We start from the raw sequence: 23,561 nt of genomic DNA on the forward strand, positions 1-23,561 counted from the left end.
GTACATCCGCCTCGAGTGACCGCGCGCCGCGTCAACCTGTCTCGCACCGTAGACGTGATTTCTCCTCCGCGGAGAGCGTGCTGCTGCTGCTGTTGTCTGAATCGAGGGTCATCGCCCCCGGTATGATGATGAGTATGATGGTGGCGGTGGTGATGATGATGGTGATGATGGTGATCATGGCAGAATTCAATTGAAGCCACGTTATTATTTTGTGTGAGAATCTGTTTCGCCGAGCCGCCGCTGATATTAGAGGCGTATGTATTGCATTGGACGTGCGTTAATACAGAAAGATACAAACGTTTAGAAAATCGCGAGCGTTATATCAAAAATGTGCGACCCGTTTCAACGCGGCACTTGCAAATCGTTAATGAGCGGCGAGTCCCTTTACCAAACGCGTTTGTGAAATCACGTGACCCCCCTGGCGGCACCCGTAGGCATGATCACACCCAAAGGTTATTTGATCGTTTAGGGATACGGGAGCACATTGGGCAGCGCGGTGCGCAATAAACACAATGAACTGAACGCGTTTGTAAATTATTACGCTGCGTGCGGTCTTTTAAAAAATGTTAATGTTAACAAAGGATGGTCTTTACAATGTCTCACTTAATTCTAGATTTGAAGTTTTCGTGACTGCAAGGATTGATTTTTTTCGGTAAAGTCACGTAGGTAAAAAATAAAAATAAATTAAATCACGACTTTACCGAAAAAAACAAAGAGTATGAATGTCTCACTCGCAGGAATGACGTCACCGCGAACGGAGACGCTCATTTGTTTGGCCATGACGTCACCACGAGCCGAGATCATTTGCATGACAGTGACGTCACCACAAGCAGAGAAGACCGTTTGCATGGCAGTGACGTCACCGCGACCTGAGAAGCTCATTTGCATGACAGTGACGTCACCACAAGCAGAGAAGACCGTTTGCATGGCAGTGACGTCACCGCGACCTGAGAAGCTCATTTGCATGGCAGTGACGTCACCGCGAGCAGAGAAGCTCATTTGAATGGCCGTGACGTCACCGCGCGAGCCGAGAAGCTCGTTTGCAGATCATGACATCATCGCGAGTAGAGACGCTCATTTGAATGGCTATGACGTCATCGCAAACGGAGCACCTCATTTGCATGACAGTGACGTCATCGCGAGTGGAGAAGCTCATGTGCATGGCCGAGACGTCATCGCGGGGCCGCCGTGAGGCGATCAGCCTGGACCTCGATTTTGGGTGATCGCCTTAAACGTTGAAATTTCTGTCTTCGTCATTCGTGCGATTCGACGTTTAAATCGTGCCACTTTGCCGCGCGTCAGAGCCGTGTCGCCGTTGTTAACGTTAAGCTCGCCGTCCGTTGGTTGGGGTCGCAGCCGACGAGTCAACTCGTTGTTATTTAGACTAAATAATAATACACATTCCTCCTGCGGAGGGAGCTGGTAGGAACGTTGGGTTGCTCGGTCAATGGCCTGCAGGGTCAACGGCGGCGTGGTGTATTCCGCAAATATGCCCGACTGTGAGGGCGGGCACAAGTCGGCTTGAGTAGGTTAAACGTTGAGTTTTATAAGGGCACCACGGGGTGACCAGCCCCTCCCCACCCAGCCCCACCCCTCCCACCCAGCCCCACCCCTCCCACCCCCCACCCAGCCCCACCCCTCCCACCCAGCCCCACCCTCCCCACCCAGCCCCTCCCCACCCTCCCAACCCAGCCCCTCACCACCCAGCCCCTCCCCACCCAGCCCCTCCCCACCGTTCCCACCCAGCCCCTCCCCACCCTCCCCACCCAGCCCCTCTCCACCAAGCCCCTTCCCACCCAGCCCCTCCCCACCCAGCCCAGCCCCACCCAGCCCCTCCCCACCCTCCCCACCCAGCCCCTCCCTGCACGACGGACACAATAAACCCCTGTGAGCTGGTGTAACCAGGAGGTTCCTACCAGTATAAACGTTTTTGGGTTTAGATCGCGTTATTTATAAATGTGTCGTAACCCTCCACCACCCGACACGGCCAATCAGTAAAAAAAAAGTGTCACGTTGACAAAAGACAAATAGTTCATTACATTAACCCACCGGTGTGTTGAAGAGTGGATCCACAACATTTACTATTCATCTGGAAAATTGCCCGATGATGCTGGATGTAATTACCAGCGAAACGTCGTACTACTCAAAAGTTGGTCTCGTATCGAAGTCGGGTTGTCCGGCACTCGTGCGTGCAGTTTAAAAGGCTCCCACTTCACTTGAAAAACAACAACAGCAGCAGCAACAAATGATATTGTTGTTGTTGTTCAACGTCATGGTGTATCGTTCGTTATTTACGATAGTTAAGCGTTTCGCTTGTAAAGGCTGACATGGATTGCGTGTGTTGTGTGTGTGCGCGCGTACCAAGCCGGTCTTCTGACACTTGACGGCATAGCCTCAGGGTGCACCTAGCCTGGCACAAGCGCCGTGGTGACATCCCCGTCACCTAGTGGGTAACTGGCTGTTGTAATAATAATAATAATTCCATGTATATGGCGCTTTTCATCAAGGATCTCAAGGGTTTATGGTCCAGGCGCCACGGTGGCTAGGAGATGTTAACTACCTCGCCTGGTGTGCAGGTCGTGGGTTCGATCCCGACCGTGACGCCTGCTCCTGTATATTTGGAGTTTGCGTGTCTCTCTCTCATCATCATCATCACGGTGGCTAGGAGATGTTAACTACCTTGCCTGGTGTGCAGGAGGTCGTGGGTTCGATCCCGACCGTGACGCCTGCTGCTGTATATTTGGAGTTTGCGTGTCTCTCTCATCATCATCACGGTGGCTAGGAGATGTTCACTACCTCGCCTGGTTTACAGGAGGTCGTGGGTTCGATCCCGACCCTGACGCCTGCTGCTGTATATTTGGAGTTTGCGTGTCTCTCATCACCATCACGGTGGCTAGGAGATGTTAACTACCTCGCCTGGTATACAGGAGGTCGTGAGTTTGATCCCGATCCTTGACGCCTGCTCTATATTTGGAGTTTGCGTGTCTCTCTCTCCCTGTGGCTTTATTCCGGCTCCTCCGGTTTTTCCCCTCCACATTAAGAAACGTCACCACGCGTTTCGAGTGTTTGGCTGCTGCTATACATTTCCACGTGATGATGAGATCAGCCACTTACTTGGTTGGGCTATCGTTTGTGATGGCTAGGATCGCTTCTGAAAAAAAAACTACGTAGCTGGTAAAATTTTAATTGAAATAGATTTTAATTTGTACGTGGGCTGAAGTTTGCGTTTGTAGTTGCATCGACAGCTAAAAGGAGGCCTAGGCGAATCTAGTGTCTCTTTGTACGTGCAGCACAGTAATACAGTACCAAGTTGATTGTAATTTGCCTTCATTGCCACAGTTTTAAGAATTATCTGCATGTTATAAGTTTGTGTTTTTAAAAATATATATATTAATGTTAAGCTTGTGCATGTAGTGTTTGTGTCATTTGCTGGGAGAGGTTTTGGCTATTACAACGTTTAAGTATATATATAAAAAAAAGTTAATTTAATTTTACTCTGTCACATTACAAAAGCTGATTTGTTTTTGTTGTCGCTTAAAGGACTGTTTGATGTTTGTCTCTCGACCCTAGCATGGAGACACGCAAGCTTGGATCTGACAGGTACAGAGTTCTATTTCACCATTTTTGTACAAAAACTATAGTTTACAGCCCTTCCTCGATCCACTGCTGGATGAAGGCCTCCGACAACATCGGAGATTGTTTGACCGTTCGGTACTTTTGCCACACCCGCCAGCACAGGTTTTAGTGAAGACCGATTTTTATATAGCAATGAGGTGGCTTTCATATGCTATTTGTCGAAATTCCCACATTCCCATTTTGGGGAACTTTGTATTAAGTGGCGACCAGGCTGAACGCAGCACCACAAACGCACACCCAAATATTAATAAATACTTTAACTTCTTTCGCACCGTACGTAGAGGGTCGTGCCAGTCGGAGGTGCGGGGGAAGGGCAATAAACGAAACACAAAGAGCACTTATAAAGAAACGAGTTTTCACTTCAGATTTAAAAGTGCGTAGCTTCAAATTTAGATTTAAAGCTTTCGTGACTGCAGGGATTCATCTTCTTGGTTCTTTCGGTAAAGTCACGTAGAAGGGAAATAATAAAATAAAAAAAATCAAACATTAAATAATTCTCACGACGTTTCGGCCACAACAGACCTGTTCTTCACCTGAGGACGGCTGCTTGCGTTGTGGCCGAAACGTCGTGAGAATTTTTTTATTAAGTTTTATTTTTATTATTTTATTATTTCCCTTCTACGTGACTTTACCGAAAGAACCAAGAAGATGCGTAGCTTCAGTCGCATTCCATATGGCCGCAGAAGCGTATCTGATGCAATGACCATCTTTGTTCTATTGTTAGCCAAAAGCCGCTGCGAGGATGACCGGAGTTTTTCCATTTGCCTGTGACTGACTTCTTCTTTCCATCCATAAAACAAATATGCGCAGTGTTTTTTGAAACGGCATCTTGAAATGCGGTCACATATGCGATTGAAATCCACATTGCATGGACTCCTTGCACGGAGCCAAAAGTCAGAGGCCCATATAGACACATAGACCCACATATGTGCTCATAGATAGATGCAAGGAGAGATCTGTAGTCACACAGAGTGCTACGATGATATAAATGTAACTTTCCAACTTTTCTCTGCAGCCTCTGGATATGCAGTCACATAGTTACGCCACATTAACGAAACATTGATCGTATTTAAGATGTTTACTTTTTAGTTCCGTTTGCACGTAGACGCGCACCTCCGATTATACACTGGTCAACAAAAAAAAAACACTTTTTTCTGGCCTGGACTTTTGCAGCTGTTTTAGACTAATTTCAGGGTGCTGATTCGAAATCTGATCTCAGATTTTCTCTATCACATCTCATTTTTATGCTATCGGCATACCCAATTTCATTGATTTTACCCGAAATTAACTATGATTGCAAGTTGTTGCGAGTCAGTGCCTGCTTTAGTGTTAAAATATGGTGCTGTATTTTTAGGATAGTGTGTTTATAATATCATTTTACGTCGATATTCACATTTATTTAATATTTTTCTTCTGCAGTTTTTATTGAAAATGCAATATTTGATATCTCAAAAACCTGATAGACAAAAACTGATGCCAGATTTGGAAATCTGCACCCCAAAATTACCTTGATACCGTTGGAATACCTTATGCCAGCAAAAGTGTGTTGACCAGTGTTATTAGCACGGTTGGCTTACGTGCGTTGCGAAAGAAGTTCAACATACACACACGGAGATGCACACAAGCATTTTACATTTTCACGGGAGTGTTACTCATTGCCCCGATGCCTTTGTTAAATTGGGCTTTTACTGTGCAGTATTTAACTTGCCTGACTTCTTACAAACGCTTGTGCATTTCTGCCAATGCAGCTCCGAAACCTTCCCTCCCAACGGGACAGAAAATCTGCGGAAATCCCGCAAACGCAAAGCCAGAGATGACGATGACGACAATCGGGAGGATGGTGATGGCGAGCTTGCCATGCCCGGCACCTCGTGGCACGGTCCGTGGACCTCTTCACGCGCCAACTTCAAGCCGAGCATCCCGGCCAAACCCGATCGACGCCAGCAGAAGCCGACGGATGAACCGCCCGTGAAAAGGCGCGCCGTCGGCAAGCCCACCGCATCGGCGACGATGACCCGGCCAACGTCGGCTTCATTGGCGGTTTCAGCCAAGAAGGGGGAGAAGTTGACAGCGCCCGGCAGTCCGGGTAGAGTCCTAACGCGCGCCGCGGTGGCGGAACTGTTGGAGCGTCGCTCGGAGCATGTCCGTCGGTTCGAGGCGAGCGCTAGCGAGCGCGGTAGCGCTGTGAGACCCGCGGAACCGCGCGGCGTGGCCAGGCGGGATTCGCAGGGCTCGTCGCGCGACGGCCAGGGCAAGGCCGAAAAAGCGGCGATCCCGAGGGCGACGGGAGGCGAACGGACGGGGCTCGCCTTGAAGTGCAAGTCGGCCCGGGTGGCAAGTCGAAGCAAATTGGGAGAGAATGTGCAGAGCTCCGGGCGAGGGTCCGGCAAGAAAGAAGGAGCGGTTCCAAGTGCCGTGAAACCGTCTATTCATGCGGAACTTGAGCGCGACGACGGCGGCAGCGCTGTCGGGGAAGGTTCTGGAAAGGGTTTGTCGTTTTCGTGCAACCGGGTTCGGCCGCTGGGGGCGGAGGGACGTAGGCCAGGGGCACGGCCCGCCACCATGGGACGGGCAAAACCCGCGGCCGCTCGGCAGGGGGCACCGGAGGCGGAGTGCCGTCTCAAGGTTCCCGCGAAGAAGCGGGCGCCGTCCGTCGCGAGCAAACGACCCAAGGTCCAGTTGAAAATTGGCCCCGGCAGGCCGGCCATGGTACCCGGCGCGGGCCGAGAAGAACAGGACCGGCTGACGGCGAAGAACAACGCAGAGCTACGTGCCAGAGGGGAGGAGGAGGAGGAGAGGGCGATTCCGGAATTGGCCATAAATGCAGTGCGGGTGAAGGAGAGAGGAGGGCGCAACGTGGGGGAGAGTGTAGTGGAGCGTGTTAGACCGAATGTGGCGGTGGTGCCGCCAAAAGCGCGGCTCGCGGTGCAGCCGGACTGGGAGATGAGTGCCATCGTCGAGACGGAAACGGTGAGAGTCACGGCCGGAGACCCGGAGTCCTGAGATGCCTTAGTCTGCCTCGGTGAGCCATAGGTATTTATATTGTGCCCTAAGAATCGTAGAGGTGTGTTCAACTGGCTATATGAACCTCGGGCATTAGCACTGAACCGTGAGAATCCTAAAGGTGCCTTTATCTGGCCCTACAAGCCTCGGGCACGAACTCACAAAGGAGAGAACGTGTCTCCCAAGAGGTTCGACCGCTGCGGAGATGGAGCGTTGAGATCAGCTCATGTGCAGGAGTGAGATGGGACTCAGGATGGTGAGGGATGGTGACGTCATGGGGAGGCCAGCAGTGGATAGACAATGGCTGATGATGATAACATGCCTAGAACATTGTGAAAGGCGTCTTGGTCTGGCTCTGTGAGCCTCAGTAATAATGACCGCTGTACGGTGATGTTACAGTGGTCCAAGTTCGAATCTGTGCGGTACGATACAGTAACGCGGAATGACACGGTTATTTGTCCCGCCATCTCACAGCACGGCGCGTACATCGTATCTCGCCAGAGCATTACTTATGGCTCAATTGTTTTCGCTTAATGCGTCTTCCGCGTTAAAAACGAGGGCTTACCGCATATGCCAATGAGACGGAGGTCCGCGAGCTTCGGTCGCGCGAACCTGAAGCCACGGCAGAGTACAACGGCCGTCGTAACGCTCCTCCCTGTTCCTCCGCAGACCGTGTATGGGCACGACGACCCTCCGCGGTCAGCGTCGTTGGCTGTCGTTGGCGACGAGGGGGGCGGCGGGCAGCCGTGCCGCATGGAGGTGGACTTGCCGCCACCGTCTTTCGCCGGCGGCGGAACTGCAGGTGACCTGCGCTAGCCGGCCGAGTGGGCGCCGTGGCAGACCCGCCCGCGGCCGCGTTTATGTAGCGGGCGCGATCCACGACGAGGGAGACGGACTCCTCGCGCCCCACGTGTGATTTGCCGTAACGCTCACCGACTCGCCCAACCCACTCGGCAGCCTGCTCGCGCGGTCCATCGGATCTGGAGCTCACCGTCCGCTGCACCTATGTTCGAGACTCTTGGCAGAGATTTAACCAGTCTGGTAGAAAATGCAAGGCAGAACTCTTTAATGGAGCTCACAAAGTCTGCATATTGCCTGCTGCTCCGTTACAATCGGGGCCGACGATTGCCATGTATAGTTCCACTCGATTATGTTGCGGGTAGTTTTTCGAAATTGGCAAATTGGCACCCTGACGCCGGCACAGAATGTCAAGTGATCTTTAATGCCCCGCTGTGAAGCAGACGGGGGCGCGGTACCGTTACGCTGTATGCGCACCGCCGCAGTAGTAATCGGGGGAGGGGTGGGGGGGGTTTGAGGGGGAAGGGGGGGGGAGGTGGGGAGGGGCATGGAGGGGAGCGGCCGCTGGATCCGAACCGCGAACCTCTGGTCGAGCGGCGAACGCGCGCGAACCGATTGGCCGTCTCACGGCCGTGTTGCGTGACGCGTCGTCGCGTCGACCGCGTCATCACGGTGACCGCAGCTCTGCGTCGCGTGTGCCGTGTCTTGTGTAGAGCCCTGCCGGCTGCACGTGGTCCTCGACACCAACGTCCTCCTGCAAGAGCTGCCACTCGTGCGTCGTTTGAGGGAGTGGCGCGTGCCTGGTGAGCTCCCTGCGACGGTGGGGAGAGGGGATGGAGGGGGTGGTGGGGGACAGGGGGGGGGGTTTCGTGTGTGGGAGGCAGGGGTCCACTCAGCCTGGTGCGGTGTGTAGTCAACATGGCCACGGGTAGTGCAGCGGTCGGCACGCTGCGTGATGAACCCAGCAACCCGAGTTCGATTCCCGCTCACGGCCACCGGCACCAGTGATGGTTATCTGAACCGGTCCTGGGCCTCCTCTAGGTCAACTAAGCCTCAAATGAGTAAACATCGCCGCGCGGGAGACGAACGCGATTGGGCGTGGTGCTGGCTACCCACCGCTTCGTGTGCCGTGCCGGCCTTCATAGGTGCTGCTCGCTACCAGTGTTTGAGTTTTCAGTTTTTATCAGTTTCATTTATTTTGTATAGACCTGTGAGCCATTCGGCTCTTGAATCGGGTGCAACTGCAACAAACAAAAAACAAAAACATGAACAAGAAAACATCTAAAAGTGACTATGCGCAAACAGAAAAATCCAGGAAAAAACCAGCAAAAATCTTTAATAAAAAGCACCATTCACCAACAGTCTGTCTGTGGCAGGGGCGGTGATGGTTTTGTTTGCCGGGCCGATGCGACGCAGGCCGATGCTGAGCAGGAATAACGCGGCCTCTGTATCGTGCAGCGCGGTAGGTTTATTCAGCGTCCACACGCGACTGCTTCTCAAGCTGCTGTGGTAATGTCTTGGAGAGAGGGGCGGTCAGTCATAGGGTCTCTGTTGTGAGTCTGGGTCCCTTATGCGAGTCTGTGAATCCCTATGTGGTTATATGGATCTGTGTATAGGTATATGAGTCTCTATGTGTGTATATGGTTCTCTGTGTGAGTGTAATGGGCTGTGGATATATGGGTATCTATGTGAGTATGTGGTTATGTGAGATAATATGGGTCCCTGTAGATTCATAGGTCACTATGTGAGTCTGAAATCTCCATGTGAGTCCGTTATATTAATTCCACAGAGAGAGGTAGATGATCATATTCACAGGCAATAAGGGCTCCATCTTCGTCGTGACAAGGGGATGAGAGTCGAGAGCACGCAGAGCACTTGTGCCACCGGTCACGTGCTCCGCGACTGTCGAATGCTGCCCAGTTGAGTGACCGGCTCGACTACGAGCGTCAGTCGCGCGTCGACTGACCGCGTGTGCGCGCGCGCGTCTCTCTCGCGCGTCTCTCTCGCGCGCCATGCGTAGAGCGACCGTCCCAGTCCTGTGCCGTACGCCTGCCTCCGTCCCATGCCGCGTGTTGAACAGCTGTTACTGGCCCTCGAGCCGTCGTGTGTGTTTCGAACGCCTGACGCCGCCGAGCAGGCCGTCTCTCGTCGCACCGCCATGCGTTCACCGGCGTCGGCTTCGTGGGGGCCGGGCCGCAGGTCTCGGCGCCCCCACGCTGCTCGTGCCCTGGGCGGTTCTGCAGGAACTCGGCTCCCTCAAGGGCGGGCGGCGTCGGGCGGCGCGAGGAGCCACGGCGTCGGCGGGGGAGGAGGAGGCGGCGGACGGGGGCACGGCGGGGATGGTGGAGCGCGCCACGAGCTACCTGAACGACTGCCTGGCACGCCGACTGCCGCGCCTGCGGGGCCAGTCGGTGCAGGAGGCGAGCCAGCGCCCGTGTGAGTGGGCATCGCGGACGCGGGTGCGGGTTTTCCGCCACTCCGCGTCCCCGGGGAGGGGCGGGCACGGCTCGCGCCTGCGTCGGAGTACCGAATGTTTGCAGGCAGTTCCCCGCGATACGAGCGTTCGACTTGACAAACATCAGCACTCACGGACGAACCGGCATTTGGGGCTGTTATTTTTTACCGTCCGACTTGCGAACGTTGGATCGTGCTCACGAACCGAACCGCGGAACTGGTTTGTTCGGCGGAGCGATCTCCCGCGAGACGTAATGAGTCCGAGTATTCCGCGTGATGCACAAGTGTTGTTACACGAGAGCCGTACGGCCTCCTGGGAGTGCGTAATATATACAGAATTGTTTCAAGCGAGCCTGACTGCGGATGAGACACCGCATGTCGAAACCGGTCCAGAGCTCGCTTGTGTTACATTAGCTATGGTGACGTCGGCAGAGCGCTTCTGAGAATCGCTTAAAAGTGGTTTTCTCGTCAGTGAAGCGTCAAACTCGTGTAGGGTGGCCTCGGTGGGTACCTGCAAGATAAGAGCCGTCAATTTGGGTCAGGGCATCCCGTAGCCTCAACGAGGACATGTAGACAGACAAGTTGACGTGAAAAACGGGGGCTACGGTGAAGGATGAAGGATGGCGGTGGTGCTGTCATTGCAGGCGGCCTGTTGGAGGAGTCTAACAATGATGGCGTTCTGCAGTGCAGCCTGCAGTGCAAGCAACAGCACCCGTCCGCGCGCACTCTGCTGCTCACGTACGCCACACACTTGTGCGTTCGGGCACACAGATGCACACAACTAAGGCAAGCATCCCCCATGACGGATTTTAACAGGCTGTTGATGCGAGTGCCATTGGCGAGCACTTTTAAGGGTCAGCACGGTCCACAAGGGGGTGGGTGGCCAGCACCACGCCCGACCGCCTTTCTTTGTGGCGATGTTTCCACACCGCACCAGGCACTCATTTGAGGCTGAGTCGACCTAGGGGAGGCCCAGGACCGTTTCAGATAATCGTCACTGGCGGTGGCCGTGATCGGCAATCAAACTCCTGTTGCCGGGTTCATGGCGCAGCGTGCTAACCGCTCCGCACGTGTGCACAAAGACGAAAGACACACACGTGTGTGCACTCACGTGCATGCACACACGCACACGTGCACACGTGCACATACAAGGAGGAAAAAGGACGATCAGCCAGTGTATGATCACGTGATCGATGATTCACGCTGACCGTCTGTAACCCAGGTCTCCGGCAGGTAACAAGCTCCCTTGTGTGTTTGTAAGAAATATCAAGCGTAGACAGAGAAGACTTTTTGGAAACGTTTGCCGGGGTTTATAGTGTTGAACTTTTTTCGCACCGTACGTAGCCAGCCGTGCCAATCGGAGGTGCGTGGGAAGGACAACAAACTAAACACAACAAGCACTTCTGAAGAAATGAGTTTTCAATCTAGACGACGTAAGAGTGCATAGCTCCCAGTGGGCTTCCTAATAAATCGGAAGGAAGAGCGTTCCAGACGGCCGCAGGAGCGCATCCGAAAGCGCGACCCAGCAAAAGCCGCCGCCGCTGCTGCGAGGATAAGAGTTGACCACATCGCTCGTACGCTGACCTCTGACCCGCTGACCTGCCGACCTCTCTCCCCACCCCTCTTCCCAAAACATCCCCTGCGTACTCAGCGACGACGTGAACCTCTGCTCGAAGGCGCTGGTGAGCGGGCTCAACGCGTGCACGGTGCGAAACCTCGCGGCGGAACTCGGCCGGATAGCCGACGAGGAGGCCGGCGCTCCCGCCCCGCCACGGCGCGGTAAGCTCGGCGCGTCGGCGGCGCGCCGTCGATGCCCCCTTGCCGGGCCGTCCGTGACCGCGCGCCCGTTGAACTCGTAAGCCACCACGGGACACCCGCGTGCCGACGGTAACTCCTTAGCCCTGACGAGTGGCGGGTCGTAGCTGCCGAGGTATGCTCCGTGTTTCTTCCTGTCTTGGCGCTACGCTCCCCACAAGCCTCCCTGGGGCGGTGATACGTTTGTATGTTTGTGTGTTGAACTTCTTTCGGCACCGTACGTAGCCAACCGTGCTAATCGGAGGAAGGACAACAAACTATGGGTCTCTGTGTGAATCTATGGGTCTCTGTGTGAGTCTATGGGTCTCTGTGTGAGTCTATGGGTCTCTGTGTGAGTCTATGGGTCTCTGTGTGAGTCTATGGGTCTATGTGTGAGTCTATGGGTCTCTGTGTGAGTCTATGGATATCTGTGTGAGTCTATGGGTGTCTGTGTGAGTCTATGGGTCTCTGTGTGAGTCTATGGGTCTCTGTGTGAGTCTATGGGTCTCTGTGTGAGTCTATGGGTCTCTGTGTGAGTCTATGGGTCTCTGTGTGAGTCTATGGGTCTATGTGTGAGTCTATGGGTCTCTGTGTGAGTCTATGGATATCTGTGTGAGTCTATGGGTGTCTGTGTGAGTCTATGGGTCTCTGTGTGAGTCTATGGGTCTCTGTGTGAGTCTATGGGTCTCTGTGTGAGTCTATGGGTCTCTGTGTGAGTCTATGGGTCTCTCTGTGAGTCTATGGGTCTCTGTGTGAGTCTATGGGACTCTCTGTGAGTCTATAGATCTCTGTGTGAGTCTATGGGCCTCTATGTGAGTCTATGAATGTATATTGAACTTCTATGGAACCGTACGTAGCCAACGGTGCTAATTGTAGGTAGGGGAATCGGACGTGGCTGAGTGTGACCGTGTTTGCCGCCTGTTGCATCTCTTGCAGTAAAACTCATTAACAAAGTCCAGTCTTTCCGTACGTCACGTGAGTAAGTGAGTACACTTATAAATGCGCAGCTCTTATAAGCTAGGCTATCACGAGTGCACAATATTTGTTACGTTGTAAGCTCTATGAAAGAGTTATATCTTGTATTTCGTACTGAACTGCTTAAACGTCTATGAACAGTCTCAAACATGCAGCAGCGGTGAGTTCAAGGCTGATGGACCGCTGAGTAGGTGAGTGGGTGAGCGAGCGAGTGAGCGAGTGTAGGTGAGTTTTATGCCAATGGACCGCTAAATAGGTGAGTGGGTGGGTGAGTAGGTGAGTGAGTGTGTAGGTAAGACTTAAGCTGATGGACCGCTGAGTAGGTGAGTCTGTAGGTGAGTCAGAGGGTGAGTGATACTGGTAGGAACCTCCTGGTTACACCAGCCCACAGGGGATTATTGTGTTCGTTCGTCCGTCTGTTGTGCATCCAAAAATGGGAGGGGTGGGGCTGGGTGGAGAGGGGAGGGTGGAGTGGGGCTGGGTAAGGAGGGGCTGGGTGGGGAGGGGAGGGTGGGGAGGGTGGGGCTGGGTGGGGGGTGGGAGGGGGGTAGGGCTGGGTAGGGAGAGGCTGGTCACCCCGTGGTGCCCTTATAAAACTCAACGTTTAACCTATTCACGCCGCCGTTGACCCTGGCCATTGACCGAGCAACCCAACGTTCCTACCAGCTCCCTCCGCAGGAATGTGTTATATCTGTCCCTACTGGCATACAAGCCTCTGAAACATAGCACCTTCTTGATGTCCTTGTGTTATAAGAATGGCATGAATACCAAATGTACTTTATTATTCTATGTACATGTTTACAGCCTGGGCCAATTCTTCTCTTCCCCAGTCGCCCCGTCCAGCCCTGAATGCCAGCTGGCCGCTGGGATGGACCGTTCCCGTGCACGAGCGGGGGACCGTACCGCTGTCAGCACGAGAGGGCAGGGTCCAGCCGGGCACGGGCAGAAAGATGCCGGCTATCAGCTGACTCAGCGCATTCACCGCTTGCTGCACACGGACTTTAAGGATGCCCTCGCTGCCATCGTGGAGGAGGAGATGAAGCTGGCCTACGATGACAAATGGCTGGACGTGCGTACATTTGCATGGGTCTGCATGTCGGCCTGTGCGCATGTGCGTGTTTATGAGCGGCAGCGGTGGTGTGGGGAGCGGTGTGTAGTGGACAGCATGCTGCCCTATGAACTCGGCGATCCGGGTTCGATTCCAGCTCACGGCCAACACCAGTGACGATTAACTGGTCGTGGGCCTCCCTGAAGTCGACACGGCCTCAAATGAGTACCTGGTGTGGTGTGCAAACATCGCCACAAGGGAGACAGGGGGCCGGGCGTGGTCCTGTCCACCCACCCCCTTTGTAGATGCTTGCTCACAGCACTTGCCCCAACAGTCTGTTAACGCCATACGGGGGATTTTTCTTTTTGGCTTTTAGGGGAGCGGTGGTGCATCTGCCAGTCACCCATGGCACCCGGGTCTGTCCTGTGACCTCCTTGCCAGTGAGCCTTTGACACTTGACGTGGCCTCAAAGTGCACATAGCCTGGTAGAAAGGCCACGGTGACGTCACCGCCACTTCGTGGCGAATGGCGGCATGTGGTTGTCGTTTCTGGGGAGCGTCGGTGCAGCGTATGGCGCGCTGCGCTACGAACCCGGCGACCCGACTTCTGAGCCAGACAACCGCTGTTGACTACCCCCACGAGGTGGCACTCATTTTATTGACCCCGGCGGGATGATGGGCCAGGCCAACCAGCCAATCAGACCTTCCTCCTTGCGAGCTGCTCGCTTTCCCGCTGAGCCCCCCGGCGCCCGGCTAGGGAACGTGTAATTTCCACCGCTGGCTCCGACAGCGCTCTCCGCCGACCGGGAATTGAACTCGCGTCGCCGGGTTGATCGCAATTGGCGCACGTAAACTGACGCGCCCTTGTGCCGAGTTTTGAAATGTTCTTTCCCCGCCCCCCCCAACCCCGTCAGGTTGTGTGTATGCCCCCTCCGTACACGCTGGCGCACGCCCTGCATTGCCTGAACAAGCACTGGAGCGCCGTGTTCGGCTCGGTGGTGCGCCGCGGCCTGCAGCAGACCGTGATGGCGCTGCAGAAGCAGCAGCACCGGCGTAGGCGTCGCACGCTCGCGCAAGGACGGATGGCACTCGCGAACGCGCACACGCGCAGATGCACGCCACACGTACACGCCACACGTACACGCCACACGTGCACGCCACACGTACACGCCACACGTACACGCCATAGCTTGCGGAATCTCGTCGAGGAGCACACAGCGAACTCCGGTCATCCTCGCAGCAGCGGTTACCGCATCGAGCGCTTTCAGATGCGCTTCTGCGGCCGTCTGGAACGCACTTCCTTGCGATATTAGGAAGGTCTGCACTTTTAAATAATCTAGATTGACAAGGTAATTTCTTTAGAACAGTTTTTTTGTGTTCAGTTCCCCCACACCTCTGATTCGCACGGTTGGCTTACGTACGGTGCAAAAGAAGTTCAACACGCATACATAAACAAACTTATTTAAAGCACACCGCGTACGCAGCGTGGTTACACTACACACGCACGTCACAGATCACACGCAACACAAAGACAGAGATCGCCCCGATAGCTTTTACAGGCTGTTGGGGACAGTGCTGTTAGCAAGCACCTATGAAGGCTGGCACGACACATGAGGGATGGGTGGCCAACACCATGCCCGGCCGCCTTTGTCTCCCCAGTGCTGATGTCTGCACACTGCACCAGATACACATTAAGATGGAGTCGACCTAGGTGATGCCCACGACCGGTTCCAATAGTCGCCACTGTTGGTCGGGCCACTGGGTTCACCGTGCAATCCGCTACCCGCTTCTGCTCCCAACACATAACACACGCCACACACAACATGCACACAACACAACATGCCACAACATATGCCACACAACACAGGACACACAACACGCAAAGACAACACACACCGCACACGCAACACACACCGTACACGCAACACACAAATACAACACAGCACACAAATACAACACACAGCACACAAATACAACACAGCACACAAATATAACACAACACAAATACAACACACAGCACACCACCACGCGCGTTTGGGTCTCCCCCGGCACGCGGAGCCTTTCACCCCAGCAGTGGACAAAAGCCCCCACGCGTCCGGCGACGCTGACCGAGACGTGGCCACCTCCGCCCCGCCCCGGCAGGTGTGTGGGGCAGGAAGGACGTCGCCGACGCACGCTGGGCCCCGGCGTCCCTGGACGGTGCCCTGACGATCCTGCGGGAGTTCGGGAAGCGCTCCGAGTACGGCGGCTCCGTCCCCCGAGCCTACGCAGCGCTGATGCCCCTCAAGCGCCTCGGCAATCAGGTGACGCTGTCTTTCCGACAGACCTGTTCTTCACCTGAGGACGGCTGCTTGCGTTGTGGCCGAAACGTCGTGAAAATTATTTTATTATGTAAAATTTGTATTATTTTATTATGTTAAATGTTTATTATTTTATTATTTCCCTTCTACGTGACTTTACCGAAAGAACCAAGAAGATGAATCCCTGCAGTCACGAAAGCTTTAAATCGAAATTTAGACGCCGCTTAATTTTTTTCGAAATTCCCCTCAACGTCAAGGAGGTGGTGGAGGCGGTCGGAGGCGACGAGGTGGCAGGCGATGAGGTTGCGGCCGACGACGACGACGATGCCGCCGCAGCGGAGGAGGAGGAGGCCGCGAGCACTCGGAGCGCGCCGAGGGCGGCCGAGGGGCCGGCGGTCGTGGACGCCGGCGCTCCCGGCGCGGCCGCCGGCCCCGCTAGCGGAGACCCCTGGGAGGTCTTGGAGGACGTGTGGAGGGCGGTCGACCAGTCCAGGTGAGAGAGACAAAGGTAAAGGTGCCCCCCAGCTCACCCGGTTCGCTTGGCAGTGAGCGACGACAGATCCCACCGTGTGATTCTATAAACAGTTTTTTTCACCTTACCAGCAAAGGCCCAGATGCGACCTGGCCATCGCAAATGATAGCTCAACGAAAGTGGCTTATCGCGTGGAAATTTATAGCAGCACCCTAAACGCGTGACGTTGATTTTAAATGTTGATTGAAAAACCGGTGGGTCTGGAGAAAAGTCCACACGACCACGGGGAGAGAGACACGCAAACTCCAAATATACAGCAGCAGGCATCGGGGTCGGGATCGAACCCGCGACCTCCTGTATACCAGGCGAGGTAGTTAACATCTCCTAGCCACCGTGGCGGACAGGGCCCTACCCTCACCGAGAGAGGGTAGGGCCCTTGTGTGGCCACGCCACATGGTCCAACTTCGCCAAAGTTGATAATATTCTCGGAAATTGCTTGTACTCGTCACGGAGCATAAACTATCACGCAAACTTGGGTCATCCTCGCCGCGGCGGCTTTTGTCTAACCATCAAACAAAGAAACGAGCTTCTGCGGCCGTCTGGAATGGTCTTCTCTCCGATATTAGAAAGCCACTGGAGCTATGCACTTTTAAATCTAAATTAAAAACTCACTTCTTTAGAACTGCTTTTTGTGTTTGGTTTGTTGTCCTTCCTCCGCACCTCCAATTAGTGCGGTTGGCTACGTACGGTGCGAAAGAAGTTCATCACACATACCCGTTTTTTAACCGGTATCAAAGCCTATTTATTTAGTTTACTTGTACAAGGGACCCTTTTTGGCCAGTGTCAATCTCATTTTTTTCATTACTTGTACAAATAATTTTAACTACGACGACGATGATGATGATGACGATATTGACTACGATGCCGATGACAGCATTGACAAAGAAGATGATGATAACGAGGCTATCACTGACGACGACGACAGCGACAAAGCCGGCGTCATTGCCCCGGATGGCGCGCGCCATCATTTCCTCCCTTGTGCCGCCGTGCCAGGGAGCTGATCTGCGGGCACGCGGGGCGGCTGACCGTCAGCGCCGAAGTCTCGTCAGTGGCTCGGCCGGATTGGGCCTTCCTGCAGGAGCTGGTGCCGGCCGTGCGCACCCTCGCCTCCTCCGTGGGCGCGTGAGTGTGACGCCACGTGGCCACGGTTTTACTATCTTGTACCTCTGTAGAACGCGCTTCTATGGAGGCGCTTAATGCGATTAAAACCAAAAAAACGGCGTGAACAGTGGACATGACGTGGATGGCAGGGGCTTGCGAGGGGATGATGAATGGGTGGCCATGGTAGAGTGGTGCGTAGGGGATAGGGAAGGGAAGGTGGTCACGGTATAGGGGTGCGTAGGGGATAGGGAAGGGTAGGGGAGGGGAGGTGGTTACGATCGAGGGGGGGCGTGGGGGATAGGGAAGGATAGGGGGGAGGTGGTCACGGTAGCGGCGGGCGTAGAAGATAGCGGAGGGGAGGGTGTAACGATGGAGGGGTGTGTAGGGAGTAGGGAAGGGAAGGAGAGGGAAGAGAATGGAAAATGGGGAAGAGGTTGGCTGTAAGAGAGGAATGGAAGGAGGTGAACGAGAGGTATTCTTAGTGTTCGGTGTGAATGCCCGAGGTTCGTAGAGCCAGACTTTAGGCACGGTTAGGGTTCTGAGGGTTATGCGTTAGTATCCAAGACTAAAGACCAGACTAAGGCAGTTAGGATTCTTTGAGATCAGTGTTAATGCTCGAGCCAGGTTTTTCACGACAGTCGTCGCTGTCTCAGATCTTGGCTGTGGTGGTGATATGCAGCCTCCCTTTGTGTTTGTGCCAGGGTCCTGGAATCAAACTGCAGTGAACACAGCATCACTCAGCTCTGCAATGTCCTGCAGGGCTTCGTGAACTGCCAAGTGGTGCGCACACCCACACACATACAGACAAAGATCCCCCGTGTCGCCTTAACAGACTGTTGGGGGAAGTGCTGTTAGCAAGTAGGACCTATGAAGGCCGGAACGGCACACAAGGATGTGGGTGGCCAGCACCACGCCCGGCCGCCTTTGTCTCCACAGTGGCGATGTTTTACACATCACGCTAGGTACTCATTGAGGCTGAGTCGACCTAGGGGAGGCCCAGGACCGGTTTAAATAATTGTCACTGGTGTTGGCCATGAGCGGGAATGGAACTCGGGCCGCCGGGTTCGTAGCACAGCGCGCTAACCGCTGCACCGCCGCTCCCCACACACCCACACACACGTATAGGCGTCAGCCATGGATCGGTAGTGCAGTGATTAGCTCGCTGCACTAAGAACCTGACCCCACCTGAGTTGTATTCCCGGCCATGGTGCTACTATCAGCAACCAGTCCTGGCCCACTCGCCCCCCCCCCCCCACTCCTGCTAACGCTTCAGCGACCCCACCCTGACGAGCAAGGGGGTGAAGTGTGACCAAACAGACCCCCGTTCACCGACGAGTACGTACATACTGTACCGTACGTTGAACTTCTTTCGCACCGTTCGTAGCCAATCGGGCTGGTCGGAGGACACGGCGTCGGGAGGTCTTGATCGCAAAGTGGATTGGTGAGAGGGTCTACAGAGGTTTTGTTTTAATTCACAGACTTTCATCACGCCTGCTGTATATTCGGAGTTTGCATGTCTCTGTCCCCGTGGTAGTGTGGATTTTTGTCCGGTTTTTCCCTCGGCAGTTAGAAACATGCGTTTAAGACTTTCGCTGCTATACATTTCCACGTGATAAGCCACTTCGTTGAGCTATCATGTGTGATAACCAGGTTGTTTTGAAAAAGAGCGAGATAGCTTAGTGGGTCTTACACGATAATATACAAAAAAATTGTTTACAGTTTATCCACTGTTGGATGAGTGCCTCCCCACGCCAGATTTAATTCCAAATGCTGGTCTGTACGTGTCGGTGAAATGTGGGGAGCGGCGTATGAGCGCACGCTACCAAAGTTCTGTTGTTATTTTTTGCCCATTGCCATTGCCCCGGGCTGTGCACAACACAGCCCCGCAGCAGCCTATCGCAACCAGTTCAGCGGCGGTGCTCGCCCAAACAAGAACTATGGAGGCTCGCGCCCCTGCTCGGCTTCCAAGATACGACGAGATCGGGCACATTTCGGGCGATTTGCCTTCGTAGGCACAATTCGTTAAGAGGAGGGGAATATTAATACCGCGGTCGTAGCGTCCCATTGTGGAGATATTTTTAACCACCGCACCAGCGATAGTTTGTCAGGAAGGGTGGCCACCGATAGTTTGTGAAAATACGGAAGGGGCAGGGAGGAGATTTAGGTGGGTGCTGTAAACAGTGCGGAAAAGGAAAGCGCGGCAGGAGTATTGAAGAGGGTCACGAGTCGCAATGGCGGTGGCGATGAAGGGGGCCGACTAGGCTGTGGATGTTGCACACGAGGCATATCCTGATGCTCGCCCCAAAACAATAGGATGCCAAACCAGCCGCGGGTAATAGCCCTAACTAACCAGCATCTCACTAGTCCGAACCCTGATGAGCCAACAAAATGGTAGTCTCTACTTCGAACTAGCCAACTATTTCTAGATTTGAAGCTTTCGTGACTGCAAGGATTCATATTCTTAGGTTTTTTCGGTAAAGTCACGTAGGTAAAAAATGTAAATTAATAAAAGTAAAAAAAACTATCCACGAGGACTAGAGCTAATGCGCTAACCACAATGACCAGCCCAAACACTCACAATACCCCCGATCCAATACCACTAGCACTAGCCCTCTCGCCCACTTAAATCCTACCTGCAAGTCTAAGCAACTCTTACAAACGGACACGAGCGCCATAGTTCTACCCCTAACCTCAACACGAGCACTTCGGCAAGACACCGTTGACTATTCTCTCTGCGCCGAACGGTAATATCCCAGAGCACCACGGAGGCACAGGGCCTCTTGTCCCGGGGCTGACACTAACAACCCTTATACTAATAGGGTTTTTCCCCTTTTTTCTGGCAACAAAACTGACACCTTTTGCAAGGAATCATGCTTACATTAACCACAATACTTGCAGTCAAATGCAAACAAAAAAACAATACTCTGATAATTTATGCATTGTCTTTGAAACTGATTGGTCCACACCAGAGACAGCTTTCTTTGGAGCCTAGTCTCATATGGTGTTCGACCAGATGACGCCAAAAGGTGCACAGTTCAAAGAACTAATGACCCTTGTTGGTTTCTCCCATGTTGCGAGTACACTGCAGCTGAGGCTTCGACAGTGCACGCTGACCCCACAGAGCCTCTTCCAGTGTCTCTTTGGTCCACAGCAGAGGTGAGATACGGCCACTAAATGCCCCGGTTTGGCTGGGACAGTCCCCCTAAAGGATTTGTGAAAAACATGATTTTGTCCCGATTTCATATTTTCTGGCCTCATACGCCACTCATGATCAAGACAGAAGGTGAGGCTACCTGAGCAGTGGGCGGGGCTACCCGAGTAGTGGGTGGGGCTACTCGAGTAGTGGGTGGGGCTACTCGAGTAGTGGGCGGGGCTACCCGAGTAGTGGGCGGGGCTACCCGAGTAGTGGGCGGGGCTACCCGAGTAGTGGGCGGGGATACCTGAGTAGTGGGCGGGGCTACCCGAGTAGTGGGTGGGGCTACTCGAGTAGTGGGCGGGGCTACCCGAGTAGTGGGCGGTGCTACTCGAGTAGTGGGCGGTGCTACTCGAGTAGTGGGCGGGGCTAGTCGAGTAGTGGGCGGGGCTACCCGAGTAGTGGGCGGGGCTACCCGAGTAGTGGGAGGTGCTACTCGAGTAGTGGGCGGTGTTACTGGGATAGTGGGTGGGGCTATCCGAATAGTAGGTGGGGGCTACCTGAATCGTGGGCGGGGCTACTCGAGTGGTGGGCGGGAATTCCCAATTGGTGGGTGGGGGCCCATATCAGAAGGCGTGGAGGACACTCGCTGTGATGGTAATCCCAGCGAGTGGCCTGACTGCATACCTGTGAACCTCTTTTCAGTGCCTACCTTATTACATAACAATTCATACCCTATCGGTCAACCCGTGTCGTTATACATCTCAACGTTCCTCCTACAAAGTCCCATCACAAGGGAGAAACGCAAACAAATAGACACATTTTTTGTTCTCTTAGGTTTTTTCGGGAAAGTCACGTAGGTTAAAAAGAATAAAATAATAAATCACGACGTTTCGGAGGCAACACAAGTCTCCGTCTTCAGGTCAGCTGTGACGATCCCACCTGAAGACGGAGACTTGTGTTGCCTCCGAAACGTCGTGATTTAATTTAGTTATTTTATAATTTTCTACCTATGTGACTTTACTGAAAAAACCTAAGAGTATGAATCCCTGCAGTCACGAAAGCTTCAAATCTAGACATTTTTTGTTGTTGATGCCCGTATTGAAACGGCTGTACGCCGCCGTATTGACCTGAAAACTCAATTTCCCTGTACAAGAATACGGGGTAAACCGTACGGGTTGACAGCGATGTGAATCTTGACTGAAAGCTTTCGTGACTGCAGGAATTCCCATTCTTTGGGTCTTTCGGTAAAGTCACGTAGATAGGTTCAAAGGAAATAACAAAAAAAATACAAAAAACTACGACGTTTCGATCGCAACACAAGCGTTCTTCCTGATGACGAACGCTTGTGTTGCGATCGAAACGTCGTAGTTGTTTGTTCTTTTTTTATTATTTTCTTTTAACCTATCTACGTGACTTTACCGAAAGACCCAAAGAAGATAGCTATGTGACTGTAATGAAGCGGATATCATTCTCGGACGGAGAGTGGGTGGGAAAGTGCTGCTGCCCTCCGCAGTGTGCAGCCGAGGTCACTTGAAGGGACCACGATGGTAGCTCTCTGATGTCCACTTCCGCAGGCCGTTTTGTAACTGGAGAATGTTCACGCTGCTCCGCGAGCGATCCAAACGGCCGCTTCGCCTCCTCGTGGCGGTGACGTCAAAGGCGCATTTCGGATAAACTTAAAAGAGAAAAAGATTTTAAAAAAACAAATTCCTTCAATTTCGATTTAAAGCTTTCGTGACTGCAGGGATTCATCTTCTTGGTTCTTTCGGTAAAGTCACGTAGAATGGAAATAATAAAATAATAAAAATACAACAGAATTATTTTATTATGTTTTATTTTTAGTTCTTTCGGTAAAGTCACGTAGAATGGAAATAATAAAATAAAAAAAAATAAAACAGAATATTTTTATGTTTTATTTATTTTATTTTATTATTTCCAAAATAAAACAGAATAATTTTATTGTTTTTCTTTTATTCTTTTATTATTTCCATTCTACGTGACTTTACCGAAAGAACCAAGAAGACATTCCTTCAAACAAAACTCCCCCAGCCCCCCTCGCCGCCCCCCCCCCACCGCGTTTGCCGTGAGGCCCATTCGCGTAACGTCTCTCTGTCCGCCCCCCCTGCTGCTCCCCCGTGCCTCGGCGCGCCACTCCCCGCGCCACTCCCCGCGTGGCAGGGAGAAGCTGGAGATTGGATGTGCCCAGCTGGTGGAGGCGGCGGCGATGCTGGAGGGAGCGCGTCTGTCGCTGATGCCACACGCACTGCTCGCCGGCTGGTCCTGAGCGCGAGTTGGGGGGGTCGTCTTCCCCCCTGGCCTCCCCTGGCCCCCCCCCCCCGCCCCCCCCCCCCCGCCCCTCCCGCTCCTCCTTACCCCTTCCCCCATGCTTTGTCAATTGAATCGGGGGGCCCCAAACGATGACAATTTTCATCGCTAGCCGGGAGTCAATTGTTACACGCCCAATTTAATAGAACTACCGCGGTATTTTTTTTTTCTTCCAGATAATAAAACGCCCTCCGGAAAGTAAAGCAGCATCCCCCAAAACTTTCAGCGATGTCAATAAAAGTTGTACGACATCAGCTCTCTCCCGCACGCATACATGCACAACAATAGGGGCAATGTCCTCACTGGCTTTAGAACACGGCGGATAAAGCGTGCGTCTGTTCGCAGCCTTGCTGACTGCAACTTACTCTTCAGAGTTGTTGCTGCTGCATTTGTTGGTTTTTCGGAATTAAACATTTTACTGAGCCGATTTGAATGTTGTGAACGTGTTCAGTTTAGCTCT

General features: G+C 53.4%; 2 protein-coding genes across 12 annotated transcripts in view; one reads left to right on the forward strand and one right to left on the reverse strand.

The window, feature by feature from the left end:
- The window catches only part of LOC133354626 (ER degradation-enhancing alpha-mannosidase-like protein 3), a 30,475-nt gene extending 30,075 nt beyond the window's left edge, over positions 1-400 (reverse strand). For all 6 annotated transcript variants that reach the window (XR_009756608.1, XM_061571629.1, XM_061571627.1 and 3 more), the window contains exon 1: positions 48-400. Coding sequence is in view for 5 of the 6 variants with exons in the window: in XM_061571629.1 (XP_061427613.1) it covers positions 48-178 (131 nt within the window). In the remaining variant the exon portion in view is untranslated. The remainder of the gene's footprint in view (positions 1-47) is intronic.
- Positions 70-23,528, forward strand: SWT1 (SWT1 RNA endoribonuclease homolog). 6 transcript variants are annotated; one of them, XM_061571595.1, is made up of 16 exons: positions 70-120; positions 3,571-3,600; positions 5,385-6,606; positions 7,309-7,441; positions 8,151-8,240; positions 9,637-9,873; positions 10,536-10,629; positions 11,543-11,670; positions 13,491-13,729; positions 14,622-14,760; positions 15,850-16,010; positions 16,265-16,500; positions 17,533-17,661; positions 18,342-18,420; positions 20,729-20,796; positions 22,955-23,528. In XM_061571595.1, exons 2-16 carry the CDS (start codon positions 3,572-3,574, stop codon positions 23,058-23,060), a joined length of 3,090 nt encoding a protein of 1,029 aa, XP_061427579.1. In that variant the 5' UTR covers positions 70-120; position 3,571; the 3' UTR covers positions 23,061-23,528. The 6 variants fall into 6 exon arrangements, with proteins under 6 accessions (XP_061427579.1, XP_061427581.1, XP_061427577.1 ...); XM_061571593.1 differs by lacking the exon at positions 70-120 and adding an exon at positions 1,095-1,219 and having other exon boundaries at positions 8,151-8,257; positions 9,681-9,873; XM_061571591.1 differs by lacking the exon at positions 70-120 and adding an exon at positions 1,095-1,219.
- The last annotated feature ends 33 nt before the right edge of the window (positions 23,529-23,561 follow it).

The sequence above is a fragment of the Lethenteron reissneri genome, chromosome 48, assembly GCF_015708825.2.
Source record: "Lethenteron reissneri isolate LAM-NWPU_2019-01 chromosome 48, ASM1570882v1, whole genome shotgun sequence".
Taxonomy (NCBI): domain Eukaryota; kingdom Metazoa; phylum Chordata; class Hyperoartia; order Petromyzontiformes; family Petromyzontidae; genus Lethenteron; species Lethenteron reissneri.